At 45.1% G+C, this 18577-nt stretch overlaps 3 protein-coding genes across 8 annotated transcripts in view; 2 read left to right on the top strand and 1 right to left on the bottom strand.

Moving 5' to 3' along the window:
• PIKFYVE (phosphoinositide kinase, FYVE-type zinc finger containing) overlaps positions 1–3050 on the bottom strand; it is a 63807-nt gene extending 60757 nt beyond the window's left edge. For 4 of the 5 annotated variants that reach the window (XM_053947337.1, XM_053947340.1, XM_053947339.1 and 1 more), the window contains exon 1: positions 2462–2536. The gene's annotated coding sequence lies outside the window, so the exon portion shown is untranslated. Of the gene's footprint in view, positions 1–2461; positions 2537–2973 lie in introns of those variants that run through there. The other variant, XM_053947338.1, reaches the window with a different exon arrangement.
• Positions 2320–3096, top strand: LOC128790662 (basic proline-rich protein-like). Its single transcript, XM_053947609.1, has one exon. The coding sequence runs from the start codon at positions 2320–2322 to the stop codon at positions 3094–3096; it is 777 nt and encodes a 258-aa protein (XP_053803584.1).
• Positions 3097–3188: 92 nt separating this feature from the next.
• Positions 3189–18562, top strand: IDH1 (isocitrate dehydrogenase (NADP(+)) 1). Of its 2 annotated transcripts, none has more exons than XM_053947935.1 (9): positions 3189–3282; positions 6030–6157; positions 7636–7927; positions 9043–9148; positions 11728–11905; positions 12307–12458; positions 13530–13670; positions 15901–16063; positions 16587–18562. In XM_053947935.1, exons 2-9 carry the CDS (start codon positions 6036–6038, stop codon positions 16678–16680), a joined length of 1248 nt encoding a protein of 415 aa, XP_053803910.1. In that variant the 5' UTR covers positions 3189–3282; positions 6030–6035; the 3' UTR covers positions 16681–18562. The 2 variants fall into 2 exon arrangements, with proteins under 2 accessions (XP_053803910.1, XP_053803911.1); XM_053947936.1 differs by lacking the exon at positions 3189–3282 and adding an exon at positions 3299–3728.
• Positions 18563–18577: the final 15 nt, after the last annotated feature.

Raw genomic sequence — 18577 nt, 5'->3', positions numbered from 1 at the left:
CCATGCCCCCTGCCCAGCCACTGACAAGAGAGCAGCACCTCTGCAGAGCGTAATCCAGAGTGCCTAGTTAAACATCCAGAGCAACAAAGTAAACAACCACTACACTGATGACACTGCAGTAGAGGTTTATGAGAACTTGAAGTTTTCAAATGGAGACTCTGCAGGCATATCACACAGAAGTTTTAGCTTTGATAGCTCTTCTCCTAATGTGAATTCTGCAGCCCTTGTAACAAAAATGAAAACAGGCATGCCTGAGCAAGCACAAGGCAGACCTGTTCTTTGGCCAGGTTAACTTCAGAATGAGAAGTAGAATGAACTACAAACAAAAACAGGACTGAAAGATTAATTTTGATGGAAAACTGTTTCCCTCCCCTCTGCATTACAATACAGGCCCTTGTGCAAGTTAGCAGGGAAGCAACCCAAACTGTGGTTTACCTGTCAGATCTAACACCTTCAAGCATCCTTGTTTTCAGAAGCAGCTCCGCTTAGGAAAAACAAGGAAAAACCCCAAACCACTTTCTGTATTAGGAGAAGCCATATTTCTAAACCCTATTTTCTGCATACCAAAGCTTCCATACAGCCAAGAGTCATACTTTTTCCCAACCTATACTCTTTAACCTGATCAGACACCCAATTTCTTTCACAACACCTCACTCAGCCTGCATTTCTTGCCTGCTAGGCTAAGGTGCTTACTACCTTCATCTTTGTTTAAGCAGAATTTAGTGAAATGTTTGACAGAGTAGGAACACAGGGAGCTGATGGAACCTATGAGTGATGGCTGATTTTTACCTGTGCTGATGATCAAAACCCCTTATGAACCTACTTCCTGCTTAGCAGCTGATACACACTTCTTCATGAAATAAGGATTTCCAGTTCCCACAATTGTTCCCTAGAACATACAGGCATATATTGCTGACTAGAATATTTTCTTCCAAGTTCCAAGAAGCCACACTGCAAGAAATCTGTGCAGTCCAGAGAAAATCAATGTGATCAGCAAGCGACACTGAAAGTGCTAACAAGCTGCAGGCAGCTCCTGTGGCGAGGTTTGACTATTCCTACAAAGAATGCCAAAAAGATGTATCTGCAAGTCATTCACATGACTTCTCAGTGGACTTCTGCTTGTTGCTCTGTATAGTAAGCACCTTCAGCTCAGAGTTTCTTTTGCTATTCACATGCCCTTTCCTTCACAGGAAAGAAAGCAGAGAGGCATCACTTACTAATTTCAAGCGAAACTTTGTTCAGGTTCTTTATGACTTAGTCTTCCACATCCCTCTGCCCTGTAAATCAGGGTATGTTATTTTGTTGTTCATTTCACCAGTATTAATCAAACAGGTGATTTGAATGTACTTAAACACCAGAGTTCATGGAACATTTTCCTTGAAACACATTCTTCAGGTAAATTTGGAATTGTTTCTTCAATCTTAAGGCAACTAATAGTTTGCTTTTTAAATGCTGAACATACAACAAGGGTGTACCTTCACACACACTGCCACATTAAACATCCCACTATGAACTTAAACAGTTTTGTATGAAACTATGCTCATATTTCTGCAACTGACTATAGCCTGGCAAGATAAGAGTTACAAGCAAGTCACTGAACCTGCATTAAATATAGATGTGATTATATTTTCCCCTTGCATTTCAAGGGGAAAAAGAACCGTAATAACTGTTTCTGTATTGGTCTAACTAAAACTATTGAAAAAATAGCATTATACCTGGCATTAGCTCCAGGATCACCAAGATTTCTGCAACTGTACAGCACACTAGCTGTGGAATCTATCAGACTTTCTATGCTTTAGCTGTCCCACTAAAGGGAAAAGACTCCCCCCATCCCACCACAAGAAACCAAGAAATAGTCACTTCTTTGTGTAACATGGGAAAGGAGGAAGCAAGGTGCACATATGTGTCAACAAGCACAAAACCAGAGTACATTCCTCGCAGGATCCTCGCCAACAGTCACGGGGAATGTATCTAAACCCACTCGAAGCTGCAGCTTCAGCAATCACCAAGTGAGCACCGATAAAATGCGGAGTACGAGGGTGGCTGTGAGCCTCCCTCCTCACTCGCACTGCCGCTCCCTCAGAGCAGCGCCGGGACATCCTGAGTCCCACAAAACTCACCACAGTGCTCGGTGCCGGAAGGGTACGGCCACTCCTTACACACACACACGACTCCGGGCACCTGGATAACACACCCGGGTGCAAAACCACCCGCAATTCAAACATAACTGCGTGACACTTCCCTCCAACCTCTGCGCAGGAGACAGCCGCTTCTCTCTCCCCCCTCTGAAGGGGACACCGCCGCCTTCCCTCGCCTGGGATGGCACACCCGCAGATCGTCTGCGACGGGGCGGACGCGGTGGGCAGCGAGCCCCGGAGAGCCGCCAGGGGCCGGCCCGGGCAGCGGGACAAGGGGCCCGCAGAGCGGTGCCGGCGGCGCGGCCCCGGCGGGCTGTGCTCACCTGCTGCCCGCGGCGGCGGTGCCGGCGCTGGGGCCGCTCCTCCTCCCCCGCCCGGCCCGGCAGCGCCGCCAGCCCCGACCAACCGCCCGCCGACCGCGCCGCGCCCGCCAGGCATCGCCAATCGAAGCTCCGCGCAGTCCACCCGCCGGCAGCGCCCGGCCCCGCCCCGCGGCCCTTCCCGGCTGCTCCGCCCGGGCGCGGCACACCCGGGCTGCTGCCTCGGGAGCCGCTGGCAGTGCGGCCAGCCGGTGTGTCTCCCGGGAAGTCGGAGTACGCCGTATTTCATTAATATTGCCTTCTCTTCTATTCCCGCCGCGAGGTTCCTCCCTGGCCACACTCCCCGCCTCGCCCCAGCCCCAGAGAGCTGCCCGCTGCTGCCCCCGGGGCCGTGGTGTCGACACCGCCGCCCCAGCGCCAGCTGTGCCTGCTGTGGCTACCGCATCCCCCGCTGTCCCTGGGCCACGCCCGAGCCCCCCGGCGCCAGCGGGCTCCCGATGCCGGCGGGCACTCACTGCGCTGGGGTGGCAGAGCGCGGAACGGGCCCGGCCCGGAACGGCAGCCGCACGGCCAGAGCTGCCGCGGGCCCCTCGCACGGGGGCACCGGCGCGCGAGAGCGCCAGCCTCGCGGCCCCTAGCGGCCTCGCGCCGCCGCCGGGGGGAGGGGCCGCGCGCGGCCGGCGGGGGGCGCGGCCAGCAGGGGGCGCCGCGGCGGCGGGGCCGGGCGGGGCGGGGGGCGCGGCCACATAAAGGGCTCCGCGCACGGCCCGGCGCCGCACCGCCACCGCACCGCCGCACGGAACGGACCGGCACCGGGCCTGCAGGTAAAGGGCTTCGCCGGCGCCCCAGCACGCCGCGGCTTCGGCGGCCGCACAGCACCCTTTGTCCTTTCTCTCCCGGGGGGCGGCGCCCGCAGCGGGTCCCCCAGCAGTAGGATTGTGTTTAAGGGCTTTTTTTCCCTCGGTGCGGGCGGGACCCTGCAGCCGCGCCCCGCCCGCCGCGAGTGTCGCTGAGGCGCTGAGGGTGCTGCACCCCGGGATCGCCTGGCCTGTACTGGGCTAGGCTGTCTCCTCACGTAGTCCTCGGGTCTCCCGTAGTCGGTGGTGTCCTTGACGCGAGCCGGGCTCGGGGGCGCTCGCCTGTCCGCTCCCGTTTGGGGAGCGGTCGCGGCCGTGCCAGTGCCGGGATTTCAGCTTCGGCCGTGGCGGCGGCTGCTGCCCGCGGCCCGGTGGGAGAATCCCCCGTGTGCCACCAGATCGCCTTGCCGGGGGTGAGTGCAGCCGAGAACTCGGTTGGTGCCAGCGGCCCCGCTCCGTGCTCCCTGCGAGCCGCCTCCTCCAGGGAGATCAGCTGTACACCGGAGTAGAGGACTTGTTGCAATAGTTAATTATTGCCCGTAGGCCCCGAGCCCTTCCGCGGGACCAAGAGGTATTTGGAAATAGACGGTTTCTTCTGAGTTGCCTTGGCTGTGTGCCTGAGTTAAGTGTATTTAAAGAAGAGCTGCTGCAGGAGAAAGACCTTGCTGGATTTTGGCAGTTCAGTATAAAATCAGAGGGCACGAACTCTAGGGTGTGTGCTCTCTAGAAGAGCCTCTCGGCATGTTGACTGGTGTGCAGAAAAGGGATGCTACTGCAGTACTGCCCCAGTTCATAGAGAAACTGAGGACACTGGCAGCTGAGGAGGGGAAAAGTGCCAGTACCTGGGCCAGGATCACGTAAACACGTTGGATGCTGTCAGAGTCGTTGAAGAAGCTGCTGTTCCCACGCATCAGTGGAGGTGTGTCTCACCTGCCTTTGTGTTCTCTGCGTGACAGCACCATCGAATAGTTCTGAAGCCACACTGATTGCTATGACTGACATAGTCTGATTTGTCTTAGTTAAGTGGAACCAAACCACAAAACAAGCAGTGTTTTCTGGGTTTGTACCTGTCTACATTTTTACTTAAATGAATCAGACTCTTTCTCAGATTGTGCCAAAAGTAAAACTGAACTCTCCCAGAGTAGTAATTCTGTGCCTAGGCCATGGACTATGATACAGACCCTATTATTTAGATAGTCACAATTGAATATTGGGTTCAAAATACTTCCATAAGTAAACTGATTTCAGCTAGAGTGAGGTCATGTGAAGTTCAATTTCTCCTTGAGGACTAGAGAGGCTCAATATAAGCCAAGGTACTGTTTGTGTTAGGGATAGAAATGCCTGAAGTTGTTTGTCTTTTAAGCTGAGTTTCAGTAACACAACCTTATTTTACTTTTTCAATTTTTTGGAGGGGGGATTTGTGTTATTTTTTGAGTGGGTTTTTATGTGTTTTTTTTTTTTTTTTTCCTGGGGGGAGTGTCTTTCTTTCTTTCTTGGTGTTTTGTTCTTTTGTTGTTGGTGGTTATTTGTTGTTTTTTTACTTTTTGCACTTTAAAATGTTTGGAAAAGCTTGATCCTGTGAACATAGCTTAGAAAGTTTATTCTCTTCCCAGACTAAAATTGTTTAATAGATTGGATTTTGGACATGCAGCACAAGTCATTTTAATTAAAAAAAAAAAAAAAAAAAAAAAAAAGAAAGAAAATTTTAACACTGGGATAGTGTCCTAACATGCTTGTAATGTGAGGCCCTCGCTCTGCAAGCCTCACACCTTGGAATGACTTGGCCTAGATGAACAGATCCCATGTACAGTAAGACCCTTCATTCTGGATCAAGTCACTCCTGGCCCTTGGCCTCTGAGACTGCAGCCTCAGGCACAAGGGCTTGCTCTCTCACTGTAGTATCCCAGCAGCTGCACTCAAGCACAGGAGTGTCTGGAAGGAGGAACTTGCCAAGTCATAGCTCTTGCATAACCAGAGCTGAGACCCAAGAAACTGTGGCTGTTGGAAAGAAGGGCACTTTAGAGCACTTCAGTGCCTTCTGAGGTTGTCTTGATAAAGTTCAAATAGAAGGGCAGAGTTCAAGTTGTTTTGTTTTTTTTTTAGGCTTTGTTCACAAATATCTTGGAAAAGCTCTGTTTCTTACAGCAAACAAATCTGTCCAGTATTTATTTTAACTGTAGAAATAAAGCTTGCCGTTAGACAATACTCTTGATGTGTAGCCCTTGGCTTTTTCTTCCTGTTTCCTTCCTTCCTGGGGGACAAAGTTAATAAAGAAACTCACAATATATTAATCTTAGTAGTTTCAGCTGTATGAGCTGTCATTGTAATCGTGTCAATTAACCTCTGATTTTCAGAAAAAGGTGGAGAAACAGACAACTGGACTAGAACTTGTGAAATCTAAAAGCAAACAGTGGTAATCTATTTCTGTGGAATTTGGGAGAAGAATTTGGCCATATTTTTAAATTCTTTGATACAATCATAATTAAAGCCCATGCCCTCAAGATATTAACCTTTCTTTTTATCCTCACATAGATCACTCTAGGAGCTGGGGCTTTAAGGAAAATCCATGTAGCATGAAACTAAGGATAAAGTGAGGTGATTTTCAAGACTTTTTGGAGAGATCCTGTATGCTATGTTACTGCCTCACCTAGTTATGTTGTAAAAATGCAGGATACATATATTGGTAGCTTTTAACTTTTTTATGCCTATTGCAGTTCAAGATGTCTAAAAAAATCCGTGGAGGCTCTGTTGTGGAGATGCAAGGAGATGAAATGACACGGGTCATCTGGGACCTGATTAAAGAAAAGCTGATTTTTCCTTATGTAGATCTGGATTTGCACAGGTAATGACTCTGTGACATTCAGCTGCTTTGTGCTGAGGTTTGCATGTGTCAGTAGGTGTTGATGGATTTTCATTCGGCACCGGAAGCATGCCCTCCCAGGTTGCTCACAGCAGTAAGCAGTGCATGCTGAATTGTGAATTAGCATTTTGCCTGTACTGTGCCTCTAAGAAAGTCTCTCAGAGACATGGCCTGTATTGTGATCTCCTGTGTCTTAGGGTTTCCAGCACCTGGGCAGTGTGCATGACTCCCTGCAGCCTAAACAGTGAGAAGAAACATGGGCTGTTTCAGCCACTCCCTGACTTGAAGCATAGCATCCTGCACCCCTGAGTGGGCTTATGGCTTCTTGCGATGCCTGGTTGAAGATCTGCCCAGAGGACAAAAGGGTGTGTGTAGGACACAGACTCTGCCCTGATGGCTGTAAGCCTGAGCTCTGCTGTTGACAATATGAGCTACAATTACTCCCTGAAGCTAGGCTGTGCTCCTATACTCCCTTCTGGACAAAAACAAATACTAGCAGCTGGGTACAGCAAAAGGGACATGCTATCTATAGCATCTGGCCAAGCAGAACAAATAATCTCTTCCTTTTCTGGCCACTGAGCTATAATTATTAGAGAAGTATCCAGCTACGTTGCTCCTAGCCATGTGTGGACAGAGTCCTTCAGTGGTATCCGCCATAGTTAAACCCACAAGTCTGATCTCTTCCCCTGCTACTGGAGCCATTTGTATGGCACTACATCAGGCTTTCTGCTTGCTGATGTTGGGAACCAGGCAGACAGGAACCCAGCAGCGTAATACATGCACACAGTCTGGAGAGCATCCCTTTTCGAGGAGGGCAAGCAAACTCCTGGCTGAGGCAGCACAATGGCTAGATTCATGTACAGCTGGCCGTGCTTCAGGACTGTCCCTTGCTGGGCACCCATTGTTCTCCTAAAGCTATTAAACCGGTGAGTATGGAAATGACCTTCCTCTGATGTTTGAGAGGAATATTGGCAGTTTTGCTGCCAGAGCAGCATTGTGGGTCCATTGTCAAAGCAGTTTTTAAGTGTAGTATAGCTTCATGTGTTCAGTACATGAAGGAAGCCAGAGCCTTCAGCACAAGAGGTTTGAAATAAAGGCTCATATTCATCTGAGGATTTTGCTGCTCCATACAATTAAAACCCTCAACTGACAGGTGCCATTGCAGGGAGCTCAAAAGGCAAGGCAGAGGAGATACTGTCCCCTGCTGGCAGCAAACCTTAGCCATAAATTGAAGCTCTCCTTTCTCCAATCTCCTACCAACTTCCACTAACAGAAAATATGTCACTGTATAAGTCTATTTTCTTCCAGTCCAGCAGTATTTGCACTGGAAGAGGGACGACTTCAGGTGTGGCAGAATGCTGCAACTACACTCACAAGCACATATGGCATCTTGGTTTTTTCCTGTTGAACACAAACAAATGTCCTGGGAAGTCCTGACTGTGTTTGTGGGTTTGTTACAGCTATGACTTGGGCATTGAGCATCGTGATGCTACAAATGATAAAGTAACTGTAGAAGCTGCTGAAGCCATAAAGAAATACAATGTTGGCATAAAGTGTGCAACCATCACTCCTGATGAGAAGAGAGTAGAGGAGTTCAAGTTGAAGCAGATGTGGAAGTCTCCCAATGGCACAATTAGAAACATCCTAGGTGGCACTGTCTTCAGAGAGGCTATTATCTGCAAGAACATTCCCCGGCTGGTGTCTGGATGGGTGAAACCCATTGTCATCGGCCGTCACGCTTATGGGGATCAAGTGAGTCACCTCAGTGTTTACCCTTCTTTTTAATCTTAACAGGCTTATCCTGACTGGTATAGAGCTCCAAAGACTGTGCCCTTGCATTCCACCTGGGAGCACATACGTGCTAGCACTTGGTCTGTACTGCAGCCGGCAAGTGTGGGAGAGCCTGGTTCATGCCTCTCTTCCTTGAGCAGTGTCACTGTATAAATAGCATTCAGAAACCTGTGCTTGGATTACATAGGCCTGTACTTAGACACTTAATTCTGCTAGGTTATTGTTCTTCACCTCTCTAGAACACTTCTTCCTACATAAGAGCATCTTTAGCAAATAGCCTTTACACTGCCCACCTTCTTACTTTGCAGGACTTTCTGGTGTCAAATGTTGCTCACAGCAAAAATGGATAAAAGTGAGTGATTTCTAGAAATGGGCAAAATTGTCTTCCATATGGGGGTGTGGTTTTGTTCTGTTTAATTTTTTTTTTTTTTAACTGTGATCTGCTGCTTTAACTTGCACAGCACACCTGCAGAGTTGGTATCTGACCTGGGCACATCAGGCTGTGGTACAGAAGTAGGGAAACCTTTTATCAAAACTATCCTGATAATAGTAGTACAAGGCTATGGAAAGCCCTGGAACGGTTCACAGTGTTGTGCCCTTTGGGTAGCCTGGAAGATAAGAATCAGTCATACTGTTCTCCATGGGCAATCATATGCTATAAAGCTACCAAATATGGCAAAAGAAAAGTCTTCTAGAAGAGCCAAGTGCTTAAATAGGTGGCTAGACCCGCAAACTGAGGGCAAGTCATTAGATTACCTGCTATAGGAAGGTAAAATAATACATTTTCAAGAGGAAAATAATTGCAGAGCCCTGACACTAGAAAATAATAAGATTCAACATCCTTAAAGGTTGTGAACAATTGAGAAGGTCAAAATAATAATAGGAAACAGTGCATTAAAGGGGAAGGATTGAAACCCTGCAAAAACATGAGATTAAAGTGAAAGGAACAATACAAGAACATACAAAGGACATAGGAGTGAGATACTAACTTCAGAACAGCTCAGGGAACAGATTCCCAACTGTCTTTTATGGTTCTCTCTTCCTGACAGATAAATTATGGCAATTTTTTTTAACAGTACAGAGCAACCGATTTTGTGGTACCTGGGCCTGGAAAAGTAGAGATGACCTACACTCCTGCAGATGGAGGCAAACCAGTCACATATCTTGTCCATAACTTTGAAAGTAGGTATTTTCTCTAATTTGTGATTAAAACTGATATATTGATATTTTTGGATTTGATTCAACCTTGAATTATCAATCAGATCTGTTTGATGGTAAAATATGATTTTGAGGTATAACGGGGGGAGAAAGTTTAGGCCTTCTTCATTTATTTTTCAGGTACTGAAAGTACCTTGAAATTTTCCTGGGACCAAAGAGGCAAGAACATCAAGAAGACAATCATATTAGATTGGCCACCTGTCATGCTCCTTATATGATGATTCTGGGAGCAGCATATGTTTTTCTCTCTGATCAGAGGCAAACTTACTATGGAAACTAGGCTTGTCCTAAGGGGAGATATATTTGAGAACAATCCATGTGCAATTCTTTTTGGGTTTAGTTTGTTTTGCTGATCTCTGTATACCTTGCAATTTTTGCCCTTCTTTATGAGGCAGTCTTTATTTGCTCAATCAAAATGAAATTAACACTTACTCTCTAAGGTGGAAAGAGGATTTCACAAGAATGCTCCTGACTGTGTAGGCTGTAACTGTTTTAATAGATGCAGTCCCAAAGGTTTTGGTGTCACTCTTCTCCCTATTGCTGTGCTGGTTGCAGACATTGCAAGGCTCAGGAGGAGTCTTGACATTGCTAGGCTTTGTTAATGGAGGCATTTCACACATGTTGTCAGAACTCAGGCTGTTTTCTCTAGGGGCAGGATTCAAGAAAACATCATACAAGTTATGTCTCTTGTCTATCATTAATCAAAGGGTTCAGGATTTAAAGTCTTACAGTGATCTGTGTGAGTGTGCAGTGGTTTGGTTTTAGCTACAAAAAAATGAAACCACAGCATCCTTGTTTGCGTGCAGTTGGTTTGGCAAACAGCTACCAAGACTGACATATGACACTCCTTTGTAATATTTGATTTCTCTGGCATGCTTGTTCATACGAACATACACCTCTACCAGCTCTTGTTGCATAGCCTTTCAATGGGAATTCACCTGCTTCACGGCCAGTCCTAATCTGTTTTCATTTGATAGGTGACTGGTGAATCTGTGTTGGAGATGTGTGGCCATCCAGCTGCCAGTCTGATTTGCTGCTCTGCATTGCATCAGCAAGCAGGAAGTAGGGAAGTGCAAAAATGGCAGATTACTGCTGTTGCTCTAGGGAGCTGCCCTCCCCACAGATAACTGTTGTGCCAGCATATCTCCCAAATTATTAAGGGAAGCTTGTCTTTTTGCTGTACTAATATGTTCAACCTTCATACTGAATCAAGAGATTTTTAGGAGGCAGTAGGATTATATGATTGCAATAAGGATTTTCTTTTATATGTATGAAAATAGCTATTTGAATAAAACTTAATAGCTGTCATCCAGCAACTGTGAAATCATGGTTCCAGAGGACATAGTCTCTGTAGCTGATCACACCCTAAACTGTCCTTGACTCCATAGGGAAGGTACAGGGACAACATGTAACAACAGGAATTCTCTGCCAATATCAACTTTAAATGACATTGCTATCTTGGCAAACAGATAAAACTCCTCTGGCTTCCCCTCTTCATTCTGCATGTATGTCCATATAGTAACAACTATCTGGAGGTAAGGACAAATGGATATTGGGAAAGGTATTTAAAAACTCTGTGTGTTTCTAGAACAAAGATCCCTAATATTGGTACTGTACAAAAACTAGATAGATGGTGGTAGTGAGGTGCTTAAAATTAAGTCCATGGTATCTACTTTTCACTAGAAACACAGAGTTGTGCTCTGAAAATGACAAAGCTTTCTCATGAAACTCTAGACTCTACTTTCACCCACAATCATCCTCTTACATGATCTGAGTGCTGCTTTCTTCTAGGTAAGCTGGGCTGCAAGTTCAGCACATTTCCATTTGTGCTTCTAACACATCTGCTTTACACAATCTAAGTCATGTGACTGTTGATAGTTCCTCAGAGCCTTCTTTTGTATGATGTATCAGGACTTGCCTGAGCACCCACATGACTGGCACATTCTTCCCACAACTTGCTAGAAGTGAGCCTGAGTGGGCGGATCAAAGTGGCAGGGTAGGCCACACATGTGCTGAAAAAAATGCAGGAATTCAGGTGGAGTCTTGTTTTCCTGAGCTAGGCAAAGCGGTCCTTGACTGCTGGAGTTAGTTCTAAAGGTGCAAAGCATTTAAGGTGTGAGCACATCCATTTCTGGCTTTGAGACCACCTGCTCCAAACTGCTGACTGGTGCTTTGATAGAAAAAGACTTGCTTAAATGGCTAGTAGGAGTTCAAGTACATTCACTTCTGTCACAGTGTGCTTGAGTACTTAGGCTGGATTAGAGCAAAACTTCTTAGAGGGATTAGATCACATTATTAAGATGTACTTGCCTGTAAAACAAAACCACCTTCCTATCCTTGTGTCACAGAACAGCTGGAGCTTTGAGCTGATAACGCAAAGCAAATCTTCTCCTGGAAGAACCAATCTTAAATTGAGAATGAGATTAAGACACCTGGGGAGAGCACCAGTCTGCCTGCCAGCCAGAGCATGCTATGGGAAGAATAAAATTCTTAAACCAAAACTAAATCTAGTTGATTCCTATCTGTTCTTCCTCTACTAACAGGCTGTGGTGGTGTAGCCATGGGAATGTACAATCTTGACCAGTCTATCAAGGATTTTGCCCACAGTTCCTTCCAAATGGCACTGTCTAAAGGCTGGCCCCTCTACATGAGCACCAAAAACACCATTCTGAAGAGATACGATGGCCGCTTCAAAGACATCTTCCAAGACATCTATGACAGGTAATAGGTTGTGTACTTCCTACTGCAGTGCATAAGTCTGCAACAGGAACATCCTCTCCAGCCTTGTGAGTTGCTTTTTCAGACACTCAGCAACACTTTAAGGGCACAGGTGATGCCATCTCTGTCACAGTCTCCCTTGTCCTGCAAGGCACAATACTTGATGCAGAAAGCTCTGCTAAATGTGGCTGTGGTGTCCGTATCTTCTAATAAAGCCACGGATTCTCTGTGGGTGCCTCTGTGACTCTGAAGCAGCCTTGCTATAGCCTAGCAGACAAGGGAAAAAAAGAGTAAAGAGAATGCAGGGTTTTTTTGGTTTTACTCTTATCTCTGTGCACCTCTCTATGTACAAACTGTGCAATTCCCTGTTTGTATGACAAGATGTTTTGGTTTTTGTTTTCTAGAGAATACAAGTCCCAGTTTGAAGCCAAAAAGATCTGGTATGAGCACAGGCTCATTGATGACATGGTTGCTCAGGCCCTGAAATCTGAAGGAGGCTTTGTCTGGGCCTGCAAGAACTATGATGGGGATGTGCAGTCTGACTCTGTTGCACAAGGTATGAGGTGCTTCCTGTGCCACACTGAAGCAGGCTTAGTGGTAGTCTCTTGTGTCCTTCTGTCACATCTTATGGAATGGCCCAGGATGTGGTGTTTGGTCTCAAAACTTGTATTTCAAACCTGTTGCCAGTCATGGAGGTATCAGGCAGTCAAAAAAAATCTGATTTTGCTTTTACAAGAAAATCTATTGAATGTAGACTCTGTAGTTGTATTTATTTACAGGAGGGAAGTTTCTACCACATGATAACTGATAGGCTTTCTATTCTAATGGACAGTATGTAGACAGCTGGTTGTCTGTTGCTGACAGCTTGAGTTAAGCTGACTGCTGCTGAGTGTGATGGCAGGTGCTCTGCAGATAAGTCATAAAACTTTCAGGACCTAAAGCTACCTGTCAGGTGTAAGGAGAGAGATTGATGTTTAATTTTACATAATTGCAATGCTTGATTAAAATCCTCTATAACCAAGGTGCTTAGTGCCAAAACAAATATGGATGCAAAATTCCACAGGATGAAATGTGTGGCTTTATGTAATACACTCTTTCTGAAGTAATGCCACTAAACTGCCTCCCACAGAACAAGGATGTGTGTTGGACTGCTAAACAAAGCAGCTTTCAAACATGGAGGTCTCTGAAACCTACAAGGTTAGAACTAGTGTGAATGTCCAATATCAGAAGTTGCTGGTTCCTCTCACAAGAGCAGATAAGAAGTTGTTTTGTTTCCTGTTACCCTGTGTGAAAGACAAGCAGCCCAACACTTACTGTTCTCTTACTGTACATTTTCATTAGAAATCTGTCCAGCAAATTAGATGTGAAAACTAATTTTCTTGAAATGGTGCAGAATGTCTGTATATCTGTATCTCATGGTTCAGCTGGACTTCATGTTTGGATAAACTGTTATTTTGACATGTAGGGACTTGACAGTTAATTGCAGAACCACTACTGCAGCTCTGCTGTTGAGGGATTTTCGTATCAGTGGGAAGATATAGGGGGATTGTAGGTTGGGGAGATGAAGGGGAAATTTGAGGGAGCTGTCCAAAGGAGACACTGAACTTTTGAAACTTGTGTTTTGTAGGCTATGGCTCTCTGGGGATGATGACCAGCGTGCTGATCTGCCCTGATGGCAAGACTGTTGAAGCAGAAGCTGCTCACGGGACAGTTACTCGTCACTACCGCATGCACCAGAAAGGCCAAGAAACCTCCACTAACCCCATTGGTGAGCTGCTTTTCACTGCCCTTCATCATCTCTACACATGAAAGAACAAGTTTTCAGTAAGAACATCTGCACCCTTTCTGTAGACAACTGTTCCACTTAGTGGTGAAACTTGCAGGTTATAATGCATTTTTCTTCCAGAGATTGTGACGACCCTTAAGGGGAAGGAGGTACCTAAGATTCTTAAATGCTCATTGATCAAAAGAAATTACAAAAGTCAGAGGGTCTGCAAACAATCAGAAGGTAGATTAGTAAATTACACACATGGCATGGGAATTGCTGTGTTAGTCCCTGACCTACTATATAAGTACACAGCAGTGGGTTTTGGATAAAAGGGCAGGGGGAAATGGAAGAGAGGAATTAAAGAGGGAAAGATGAATTAAAGAAAGTAAGAAAGGAAAAGAGAAATAGAGAGGAAGAAAAAAGAGGGAATTAAAGGAAGAAAAAGAGGAGAAAAGAGAGAGGAAAAATAGATCACCAATCCTGGTTACAGGATTACATTGGTCCAGCTGAGGGGATACCGATCCAGCTGATACGTGGCAATCCAGCTGCATTGGTCTGGCTGCTGAGATATACAAGGCCCTGGGTGCACCACCTGGGCTTGGGAGGGGAGAGGGGGAGGACCTTTTTATGGACAGATTTCTTGCTTTTAATGTACATTAGTCATCAAGTGCAGTCCATTCTTTCAGGCCTGTCTGGAAATGGGTCAGAGGACTTGCGGGGTGTTTGGCCTCAATCCCACCCAATACTCCATGCCCACTTCCTGCTACTCATTCTTGTGCTTGCACTCTACTGTTGTGGTTCTTTCTCACAGAAAAGTGCTCTCCTGTTTCCACCCGGCCCTTCTTTTCCAATCCAATCTTGTTCTTTTTCATGGCATGTCAGTACCAAAAGTCCATGGTTGGCTCTACAGCCATCAGTGTTTGAGACACACACATTAGCTCCTTCTCTTGAGATGGGCTCAGTTGGTCAGAGCATGGTGCTAATAACACCAAGGGTTCAATCCCTATATGGACCATTCATGTAAGAGTTGGATTCAATGATCCTTCTGTGTCCCTTGCAACTCAGACTATTCTGTGATTCCACATGTGTCTTCTGGAAATTGTGACCTCCAAGAGATTTCATTTTGGGCTGCTGTTTAAAGGGTTGTTAGACAGTAGGGTATAGTATGTATTAGCTCCTTATAATCAAGGGCTTGAGGGGTCTCACTTTGGGTCACTGTTCATGGGGTCGCAAGAGAGTGGACTTTAGTTATAGTCATTTTCCATCCTGGCTGCTATTCAAGTCCGTAACTTTCTTTGAAAGTTCAGTAACAAAAATATTATTCAATTTGGGTTGTTACTCAGGCAAGAAAAATACCTTTCCAAGGCTGTTCATTAAAAAAAAGGTGCTCATTAGACACCACTGGTTCCTGGGTTTCTGATAAGCTTGAGAAGGGCTTAGTCCAGGTGTGGTTTGTCAAGGCCAAGGCCTAATGACCATTTCTCAGATCACAATGTGGCCTGAGGGAGGCAAGGGAATACACCCCCACAGTCCTCTCGTGACTTAAGTCAGATTCTCCTGGTCTCTACAGACACAGCTACAGCCTGAAGCAAAAAACAGGCTGGCATGGATTGAGTGCAAGCAATGAGCTAGACCTAACCTAGTCTTTATGTACTCACTCTTCAGGAAACATTTGATTTATAGCCACAAGGCCTTAAGGTTTAGGTTGGTTGTTTTTTATTTTACTCCTCTTTCTGATGGCCCAGAAGAACCAACCACACCCCAAACCATGTACACACTCAAAGTGTAAGGGTACTTGGAATGGGACATGAGTGAAAGAATCCTCTAAATTTGCATAGACAGCAGAGCATAATGTAGTGTTAGGAAAAGGACTGCACCCTTCTGTCACAATATTTTCTGTAAGTACAGAGTCCTACCACCTGTCATTCTTTCTGACTTGGGCCAGAAGAAAATAAAATGACATGCATAGAGAGAGCATAGAGAGATTACTGGAGGCAGTGAGTAATTTCTGAAGTCTGCTTTGGTTTTTTTTTTTTTTTTTTAATTCCACAAAAGGCAAGAGATACCTAGATGAAGATAACTGTTCTTTCCCATACCAGATTTTCTATCTTTTTTCAGTCTGCTTTCCATTTTATTGGTATTAAAAAATCCAGTTATTGTTCCACATGATGATTTAGAGCAACTTTCAGGAAATTCTAGATGGATAGAATAACCCAGTGTTCTCTCTAAGCCTCCATCTTCGCATGGACAAGAGGCCTTGCTCACAGAGCTAAGCTGGACAACAACACTAGCCTCAGGAACTTTGCAGTTGCCCTGGAAGAAGTCTGCATTGAGACCATTGAATCTGGCTTCATGACAAAGGACCTTGCTGCCTGTATCAAAGGCCTGCCTAAGTAAGTGTGTGAAATAACCAGCCATGCCTAGAGAAGGCTGTTTTACGTGATGGTTCTGAACAGCATTGGCTGGAATGTTATTTTTAGTATGGTAAAGAACAGGAGTCTGTCTCACAGGCCTTACTGTACCTAGTGTTGTAAAATGAACTCTGTAGCCAGTGTTGTAAAATGTGACACTCCCTGACCCAAGCAGCTTAGGCCAGATTGCTCTCTCCCTGCTATTGCACCAAATGAATGGGAGAAAAAAGTAAAGAAGGAACTGCAAAGGTTTATATTTTTTGTATGACACTCTTAACTATGTTGGCCAGATCCTAATAAATGAAGAAGACCTACATAACTGTAAAATATCACCTGGCTACCTCTTCCCAGAGTCTTATGGCAAAACAAACCCAGCCTGATGAGTAGGAGAGAACTCTTTTGGTTTTAGAGGCAAAACATGGAGTTCTTTGAACAGTCTTCCTCTGCTTTGGTTATTTGAGAGTCTGTACAACTAATATCTGTCTTGTTTTGTTTCCCCCACCAGTGTCACACGCTCTGATTACCTGAACACCTTTGAGTTCATGGACAAGCTTGCTGAAAACTTGAAGCGGAAGCTGGCCTCTATGCCCAAAGCTTAAGGCATGGGTTACACTCAAGCTCCCCTAACAAAGTGTTTCCCACTTACATCAGAGTGTAAGTGGCATTGTCTGGAGCTTTGTTGTGCTTCTTTTAGGCTATTCTTCAACTTTGGCCATCTGGTATTATCACACTGGCACTTCCTATCAAAATCATTTCTTTGCCCAATTACTCATTTTCTCTTGATTTTCTGTCTGATTACACTTGAGTCCTCTTGCAAAGCACAGGCACTGGAGGTCTCTTTCCTCAAGAAAAGTGAATTCTGTAGATTGGAATCACCTGAGGGAACTTCATGACTTGAGAAGGTATGAACTGGGCGTTTTAGCAATTCTCCATTTTGCATCTCAAAGACAGGTCCCTTCTTAACCTGTTGCATTAAGTCAACACTTTCAAGACTCCATAGCTATGCTGGATTCACCTCTTAAGTACTTCAAGATCTTGGACTCCATCAGGAGAGGGGGAATGGTGCTCCACACCACAGTCTCTATTCCTCCTGTCAAAACCCCCCCTCACATACCTTCTGCCCCATCTCACAGACTTCAGTCTCACTAGAACATGTTGTAACTTTTGGCTAAAGAAGCTTCTTGCATTTTGAGCACACTCTACTTTCTGCATTGTTTGTAATTGCAGTTGTTTTATTTTTTCCTGTTCTTGCTTTCTTAGCAGTTGTTCTCTCATCAGTTTTAGTTTTTTAATAGGCTCCCTCCAGGGGTACAAATATTCACCCATGATTATTCAATCTTGCTGAATTTTTACCGTCTCACACCCCTCAGATGTGAAACTATACTAATATATAGATGATACTCCGATTGAAGGAGGTTCCCATGAAAAGATGGGAGAAGCAGCAGCAATAATGGGAAGCATTACATGAAGCAGAAATTGAAATTCAGCCTGAAAAATGTCAAGGACCAAGAAATTTTGGGTACTTGGTAGATGCAGCCAATGCAGTAGTTCTCCAGATACTTTAAAGGAATTAGAGCAAATACAAGTGCCCCCATCAAAGAAAAAATTACAAGCGTTAATGGGAACTTTAGGATATTGGAGAAAACATGTACCTGGCTTTTCTGTCATTGCTTGCATAAGTGGGTCTGTATTGTGCTTTGTTGTGTAACATTACAAACACTAGATTAAAATGAACATAGACACTTTCTAAACTTTCAGAAAATCATGTTTTCTGAAACCCTTTGAGCTGCTAGCCTAAGCCCTACTTTCGCTAAGCAGACGAATTTGATAAAAGCTTGATATGGGTCTGGATTCCTAATTTTGTTCACAGCAGACCTGAGGTTTTTCTCTGTGATTTTGATCTATGTTTATCTCTTCCTCTTAGTCCGAAGGCCAGTTTGTGTCACAGCTCTGGTCAAACCAGCAGTGACCCACTGTCCAGCAGACCTTAGAAATTAATACCGTCCTCCTCTCTCAAATCCTTCCCAGTGAGTATAAGTGAGCTCAGAGGGCTGTGCCAGCTCTACCACAGCCCTCCTGAATTTATCTTGTAGTGCCAACCAGAGCACAGTATCCTGATACCAAGGGATTTGGTTCCATTGCTACAGTCAGGACTGTAGCATTTGAGTAGCACTTAGTAAATGCTGGAAACAAGCCTTATAGGCTAAGAGCCTACCAAAGCCATGCTGCAGTGTCTAAATGCAAGCCATGCATTTAGTTATGCTCCTTCTGACTGGATGTGAAGGATAGGAACTGTTAACCTCTTCCCTCACCCCACAATTCATAAAAGGTGCAAACTTTTTTCTCTCAAACTTATCCTTGTTGTCTTACAGCAAGTCATATCATGACTGTGAAAACTTATTCCATCCATGGTTGTGTGTGTTTTTTTTTTTTTTAAGGAATATTTTTAATTCAGACTAAAATAAAAGCCAACTAACATTCTTTGTGTCTCCTTCG

Source organism: Vidua chalybeata, chromosome 7, assembly GCF_026979565.1.
Source record: "Vidua chalybeata isolate OUT-0048 chromosome 7, bVidCha1 merged haplotype, whole genome shotgun sequence".
Classification (NCBI taxonomy): domain Eukaryota; kingdom Metazoa; phylum Chordata; class Aves; order Passeriformes; family Viduidae; genus Vidua; species Vidua chalybeata.
This window is presented reverse-complemented; position numbering and strand designations above follow the sequence as displayed.

Coding starts and splice junctions, on each gene's coding strand:
- LOC128790662 (XM_053947609.1), top strand. CDS start 2,320: ATGGCACACCCGCAGATCGTCTGCGACGGGGCGGACGCGGTGGGCAGC.
- IDH1 (XM_053947935.1), top strand. CDS start 6,036: ATGTCTAAAAAAATCCGTGGAGGCTCTGTTGTGGAGATGCAAGGAGAT. Junction 7,928..9,042: donor GTCACGCTTATGGGGATCAA/GTGAGTCACCTC, acceptor TTTTTTTAACAG/TACAGAGCAACCGATTTTGT. Junction 9,149..11,727: donor TCTTGTCCATAACTTTGAAA/GTAGGTATTTTC, acceptor CTCTACTAACAG/GCTGTGGTGGTGTAGCCATG.